This window comes from Salvelinus namaycush, chromosome 5, assembly GCF_016432855.1.
Source record: "Salvelinus namaycush isolate Seneca chromosome 5, SaNama_1.0, whole genome shotgun sequence".
Classification (NCBI taxonomy): Eukaryota; Metazoa; Chordata; class Actinopteri; order Salmoniformes; family Salmonidae; genus Salvelinus; species Salvelinus namaycush.
In genome coordinates this window covers 33,204,752-33,212,413 of record NC_052311.1, presented here as the reverse complement: position 1 = coordinate 33,212,413, position 7,662 = coordinate 33,204,752, and the positions used below count along the sequence as shown (strand labels likewise).

At 42.5% G+C, this 7,662-nt stretch overlaps 1 protein-coding gene across 1 annotated transcript in view; it reads left to right on the top strand.

Moving 5' to 3' along the window:
* The first annotated feature begins 394 nt into the window (after positions 1-394).
* Positions 395-7,662, top strand: part of LOC120047505 (5-hydroxytryptamine receptor 4-like) — a 33,117-nt gene continuing 25,849 nt past the window's right edge. Inside the window, exons 1-2 of the mRNA XM_038993036.1 lie at positions 395-501; positions 4,209-4,409. Of these exons, the coding sequence (XP_038848964.1) occupies positions 395-501; positions 4,209-4,409 (308 nt within the window). The remainder of the gene's footprint in view (positions 502-4,208; positions 4,410-7,662) is intronic.

Sequence of the window (7,662 nt, the reverse complement as noted above, 5' to 3'; positions counted from 1 at the left end):
TTTGGCAGTGTTGTCTGGACATTGCCTGCCTACAGATTCATGTTACCAAGGTGACAGAAGCAGTTTTAGTTTCTCCAGTCATCATGTAACATTTAGTTGGATCATTAACAGTCGACTGCAAATCTGAAGAAATATGTTCCTTTAACTCATTGTATAAATGTAAGTGTCAAAACAAACTTTTTCTTGTAACAGGTGACTATATTGTCAGTGATGTTTTACTAATTCGGGAATGTGTTCTTTCACAAGACTTATTGTCCAGTTGAAATGTAGGTATACTTGGACGGGGAAGGTTATTACATAGAAATAACTTACCAATTAGTTGTTACTTCATGGCTTGTTATCGATATATTCACTGAGTGGTTGTCCTCTCTCCTGTCGTAACCACAGCAACAGCATGCCGAAGAGGATTGCTCTCATCTGCTTCCTTTCCCTGGTGATGCTCATGAGTGTCCTGGGGAACCTCCTGGTCATGACAGCTGTCTGCAAGGACCGCCAGCTCAGGTTAGTCTCTCCCTACGTTCTGTCTGTCTGTCTGTCTGTCTGTCTGTCTGTCTGTCTGTCTGTCTGTCTGTCTGTCTGTCTGTCTGCCTGTCTGCCTGTCTGCCTGTCTGTCTGTCTGTCTGTCTGTCTGTCTGTCTGTCTGTCTGTCTGTCTGTCTGTCTGCCTGCCTGCCTGTCTGTCTGTCTGCCTGTCTGCCTGTCTGCCTGTCTGCCTGTCTGCCTGTCTGTCTGTCTGTCTGTGTTTCTCTCTCGCTCATCCTGCTCTGGCCGAAGCAAATTTACTCTTTCTTCTGTTTAGCATCTTATCACCTTGTTGCACCACACACAGCCTGAATCAGCCCAGATTTGAATGATCCTGCGCTGACAGTATTATGCAGTAATTGTTTTCTCATTAAAAGAGCACCTCCTACTGACTGGTCTATTGTGACCACAGTCCCTTGGTGGTTGAGTTACTAGCTTGGCATGCAGTGACTCTAGCATGCCAACAGTCAGATGCCGGAAGGGAAAGGCTGTCTGATAACCTGGGGATAGTATCATCTCCCAGCACCCCTGATGGAAGAGACAGTAGTACTTTTCATTGTTTACACACACACACACACACACACACACACACACACACACACACACACACACACACACACACACACACACACACACACACACACACACACACACACACACACACAGGAAATGACAGCACCAGGAGGGATTCTTGGTAGTGTTAACTTCAAATCCCTATTCATCCAAATGTTCAGCTCCAAAAACGATCCCGGGCTGTGTCGCAGCCGGCCACGACCGGGAGACCAATGAGGTGGCGCACAATTTACCCAGCGTCGTCCGGGTTAGGAGGGGGTTTGGCCGACTGGGATGTCCTTGTCCCATCGTGCTCTAGAGACTCCTTGTGGCAGCCGGGCGCATGCACGCTGACTTCGGTTGCCAGCTGTACGGTGTTTCCTCCGACACATTGGTGCGGCTGGCTTCCAGATGAAGTGAGCAGCGTGTCAAGAAGCAGTGCGGCTTTGCAGGGTTGTGTTTCAGAGGACGCATGGCTCTTGATCTTCACCTCTCCTGAGTCCGTATGGGAGTCGCAGCGATTGGACAAAACTATAACTACCAATTCGGGAGAAAAAGTGTAAACAAAATATTTGAATCAGATTACAGCTACTTTGAAAAACTAGATGATTACTTTTAAATTCAGAAAGGATGTTTGTGAAACTCACTATGCCAATTACACTGCTCCTTTCTTCCCACCATGACTTCCCTGCAGCTCAGATTAATAGGGACATGAAGCAGTACTTCTACCATAGCCCATTCCCCACACTCTGGAGAATTCATCCACAATCACCAATTTACCCTGTAATAGCACACCTGTTCCAGCCATCCATAAAATGAGATCTGTCGTAAGACGGCTTAGCCATAATGGGAGACATTGTGCAGCTGGAGGCAGAGCAACAGAGCCACAGAGCCAGACTCAACTTCTGCAAGTTGATTACCAAAATGGAAAACTGGATATGGCTTTATTGACATTGACACATTGCACTAATTCAAATCATCATCATGCCTCTCTCTCTCTCTCTCTCTCTCTCTCTCTTTTTCTCTCTTTCTCTCTTTCTCTCTCCTCTCTCCTCTCTTCTCTCTTCTCAATCTCTATCTCTATCTATCTACTGGGGTCTTTTTATGTCCCCTGCCCCAATTGTGACAGCAATGCTGATTTACATATTTTAGGACTTTTTAATTAGGCTTCAGTTCAGTGGCGAACCCAGTGGCGACAAGATGATTTAGCTTTTTATGTAAAAAAAAATCTAGTATTTTATTTATTCAATTCGTTTGCATCACTGCAAATATGATCTTACATTCTTTAGATACTACATTCAGTTTTGAATGAAAGACAGTATTTATGCATGTTGAAAGCATGTTGTTAACAGATAGCTGGTAAACAGCATTTATGGCATGTTCTGGTTAAATGACAACGTGATTTTTTGCCGTTCTCAGGCAGCTATTTTTAGCCGAGCGGGCTCTGAGCGGTTGCCTCACCGAGAATTTTATTTGTCATTAATGGAGTGCCCAGGGCTCTGGTCTTTCTCAAACAGACTGAAAGGAGGGACGCCGCCACACCAGTGGCTCTACATCACTGATTTTGTTTCTCTCTCTCTCTCTCTCTCTCTCTCTCTCTCTCTCTCTCTCTCTCTCTCTCTCTCTCTCTCTCTCTCTCTCTCTCTCTCTCTCTCTCTCTCTCTCTCTCTCTCTCTCCCCTTCCTCTCTCTCTCTCTCTCTCTCCCCTTCCTCTCTCTCTCTCTCTCCTTCCTCTCTCTCTCTCTCTCTCCTTCCTCTCTCTCTCTCTCCCCTTCCTCTCTCTCTCTCTCTCCTTCCTCTCTCTCTCTCTCCTTCCTCTCTCTCTCTCTCTCTCTCTCTCTCTCTCTCTCCTTCCTCTCTCTCCCCTTCCTCTCTCTCTCTCTCTCCTTCCTCTCTCTCTCTCTCCTTCCTCTCTCTCTCTCTCCTTCCTCTCTCTCTCTCTCCTTCCTCTCTCTCTCTCTCTCTCCTTCCTCTCTCTCTCTCTCTCTCTCTCCTTCCTCTCTCTCTCTCTCTCTCTCCTTCCTCTCTGTCTCACACAAGCTACCGCTCTTTTTTTCTCCTCTAATGTAATCTCTTTCAATCTCTCCTTAAGTCTCTCTCACCATATGTTTCCTTAACATAAACATACATGACAAATTAGCATTTTCACATGTGAAACAGCTGTTTCTATATGTTGAGCTTAAATTTCACACGTGAAACCATATTTTCACATGTATTACATTTAGGGATTTTCATGTGAAAATCGGACATGCAGTTTCTGTGGAATTGTAAGTTCACATGTGAAAATCAATCACGTGAAAACAAAATGTTCAGGTTCACATTGAAGAAAACTCCAGATGTGAATATCTCACTTTCAAAAGTGGAAATGCATTTTCACACGTGAAAAACATTCACATGTAAAAATCACATTTGCAGTTTCGCAAGTGAAAAACTTCCATGTGATTGTTTTTCACATTTTAACTTGAAATTCCACAAGTGAAGTAAGATTTTCACATGTGAAAGTTATTCACATACGAAACTGCAAATTAGATTTTTACATGTGATTGTTTTTCACATGTGAACTTACAATTCCACATGTGAAAATGAATATCTAATTTGCAGTTTCACATGTAAGAAAACATTCATGTGAAAATCACATTTGTCACAGGTAAGAAAACTCCAACTGTGAAAATCTCACTTTTACAAGCTATTTTTTTAATGTTTTTTTTGTAAGGGGTTCTCTCTCTCTCTGTCCTTATGCGTCTCTCTCTCTCTCTCTCTCTCAATTTCATTCAGTTATTACCAATATTTAGTTCAAGGTGGAGATTTACAAGATGTATGGTGAAAGCATATTTATATGGCAAATCTGTTGTCATGTGTAACAGACAATTCAAACAATTAAATAGTTTAGTGCATACCTCTGTACATACTCTCACCTAACAAAAGCCTATAATATTGTATGTTTAAATGCATTTACCTCTAGTAGACAGTCTCTTCTGTTCTTTTCAGTGTGTTCTGGATTATTTATTATTTTTCCACCACATTCCTTTATCATACACTCTACCATATGATACACCTATGCTGTTTCAAGTTAACAATGGACATCATCTTTAAACATATAGCCAATAAGATACCTCTCACTCAATTCTCTCCCAGGAAAATCAAGACCAACTACTTCATAGTATCGCTGGCCTTTGCAGACCTGATGGTGTCGGTGCTGGTGATGCCGTTTGGTGCCATAGAACTGATTCACCAGAACTGGATTTATGGAGAAACCTTCTGCCTGGTCCGGACATCTCTAGATGTACTGTTGACAACAGCCTCCATATTACACCTATGTTGCATTGCTTTGGACAGGTAAGCACCACTGCTCAACAACTGGCTTGGAACGATGCCAACATGAAGTCAGTAGATTTAGTATCGTACTAACAGTATCAAACCATCAACACATTTTACCATCCTATTTTATTAACTGACTTACAGTAGGATGGCACTTCCTGTAATTGGCTTTATCAAGATGCAGCATGTAGCCTAGTGGTTAGAGCGTTGGGCCAGTAACCAAAAGTTGCTAGATCGAATCCCCAAGCTGACAAGGTAAAAATATGTTGTTTTGCCCCTGAACAAGGCTGTTCCTAGGCTGTCATTGTAAATAAGAATTTGTTCTTAACTGACTTTCCTAGTTAAATAAAGGTTAAATATAAACTCCCCAAAATTCTGAGGACTACTGTATGAGACATTGAAATAGTTGTATGATAGTGTGATATGGTGGGCTTACATACACTATATGACCAAAAATATGTGGACACCTGCTCATTGAACATCTCAATCCAAAATCATGGGGATGAATATGGAGTTGGTCCCCCCTTTGCTGCTTTAATAGCCTCAACTATTCTGGGAATACTTTCCACTAGATATTGCTGCAGGGACTTGCTTCCATTCAGCCACAAGAGCATTATTGAGGTCGGGCACTGATGTTGGGCGATTAGGCATGGCTCGCAGTCAGCATTCCAATTCATTCCAAAGGGGTTGAGGTCAGGGCTCTGTGCAGGCCAGTTCTTCCACACCGTCTCAACAAATCATTTCTGAATGGCCCTCGCTTTATCCACGGTGGCATTGTCATGCTGAAACAGGAAAGAGCCTTTCCCAAACTGTTCCCACAAAGTTGGAACGACAGAATCGTCTCAAATGTCATTGTATGCTGTAGTGTGAAGATTTCCCTCCACTGGAACTAAAGGGCCTAACCCGAACCATGAAAAACAGCCCCAGACCATTATTCCTCCTCCACCAAACTTTACAGTTGGCACTCTGCATTCAGGCAGGTAGCGTTCTCCTGGTATCCGCCAAACCCAGATTAGTCCGTCGGACTGCCAGATGGTGAAGCATTTCCACTGTTCCGGAGCCCAATGGCGGCAAGTTTTACACCACTCCAGCCGATGCTTGGCATTGTGCATGGTGATCTTAGGCTTGTGTGCGGCCATGGGAACCCATTTCATGAAGTTCCCGATGAACAGTTTGTGTGCTGATGTTGCTTCCAGAGGCAGTTTAGAACTCAGTAATGAGTGTTGCAACCGGGGACAGATGATTTGTATGCGCTACACGCTTCAGCACTCGAATGTCCCGTTCTGTGAGCTTGTGTGGCCTACCACTTTGCGGCTGAGCCGTTGTTGCTCCTAGACGTTTCCACTTCACAATAACAGCACTTACAGTTGACCCGGGGCAGCTCTAGCAGGGCAGAAATTTGACAAACTGACTTGTTGGAAAGGGGGCATCCTATGACTGGGCCACTTTGAAGTCACTGAGCTCTTCAGTAAGGCCATTTTACTGTCAATTTTTGTCTATGGAGACTGCATGGCTGTGTGGTCAATTTTATACATCTGTCAGCAACTGGTGTGGCTGAAATAGCAGGATCCACTAATTTGAAGGGGTGTCCACATACTTTTGTATATATAGTGTATGTACACCCCCCTATATGCTCCAGTTTCCCTATGCTTCAGCTCTCCCACTGTCACGGCCGTCAAAAGAAGTGGACCAAGGTGCAGCGTGGTGAGCGTACATTCTCCTTTTATTAGAATGTCGCCAACAAAACAAGAAACGAAAGAACAACCTTGAAGCTTACAGAGCATAAGTGCCACTAACAAAAGTCAACTTCCCACAAACACAAAAGGGAAAAAGGGCTACCTAAGTATGATTCCCAATCAGAGACAACGATAGACAGCTGTCCCTGATTGAGAACCATACCCGGCCAAAACATAGAAATAAAGAAACATAGAAAATAGAACATAGAATGCCCACCCAAATCACACCCTGACCAAACCAAAATAGAGACATAAAATCTCTCTAAGGTCAGGTCGTGACACCCACCATACAAGTGTGTTCTTGATCTTGTCTCACTGCAGAGGAGGAAATTGTTGTTTCATTCAATTATATGGATAGAGAGCAAAGCTTGTGCAGAGTGTGTGCAAACAGCACTATTAGCCATTCATAGTAACTGGCTGGCTTGCGGTGTTGAGAGACACAATGTGCCGGCCATAAATTATTTAGATTTAATTTCCTCTAAAGATACGACCCACTTTATTTACCATCCTAATTTACCACATTAAAACGATTCACGAGTCTGATGATGAAAGCAAATGGGAAATGAAGGGAAAATGCTTTTAAAGAATTACAGGAAAAATATGCATTAATATATGAATGCTTTAATATGAGTTCTAAAAAGCTGCTGGGGAATCAAGGGTTTACATTATATGATGGATAAAATGTCAGTATGGTTGCTGGATGGGCTCTTGCATTAAGTGACAAGGAAAGACATATAGACACAGCTACTCAGAAGACTAACCATACACAAAAATAGGATCTGCATTTCTACAGTATTGCATAGTAGCTAGTTAATTCAAAATGCGTTCTATGTTCGAGCCCAGCATAAGCGTATTCATTAATTTAGGACAGCTGAGCTCTGGGTGCAGAGATAGATAGGCTTGCGTCACTCCATCCCCTGCAGTTATTATTTTGGAAGCAACGTTGCAATAATAATCCCAGGAAACAAACATTGGTTCTGTGAAAGTTCCCAGAACATTCAGGAAATGTTCTGATAACACAAAAACTGTCCAGTTGTGCAGATGATTATACAATGTTTGTTTAAAAAATTCACCTGACGTTTCAAGAACGTTCCCACACGTTCCCACTGTTCTTTAAAGGTTCCCAGAATGTTTCATTAGGTTGTGGAAACAGTCTGGTGGGAACATTGTGGGTAGGGTGATCACATTTAAAATACCCAAATGCTGGAAAACAGGATGATTTTGTGGGACATTCCCGGGGCCGTGTAGCCTACAGAGTACCACCCCCCCCATATATTATTTAATGACGTCCTAATTTCTTAACGTTTTTTTGTGACTTTACTTTCATTCATCTGATGACTGTTATTTATTTAATCAACTTTATGTTTAATTGTTACCCGATTAAATTAATAATGTAACAATTAACTCATTAGAATTTGGGGCACCATGGAAGAGGTTGTTTAAAGAGTTACCATCTCCCGAATTAAACTCTGTAAGGTATATATCTATTTAATCGATAAACAGTCATCTTATTAATAATTACCTCTTATCATATC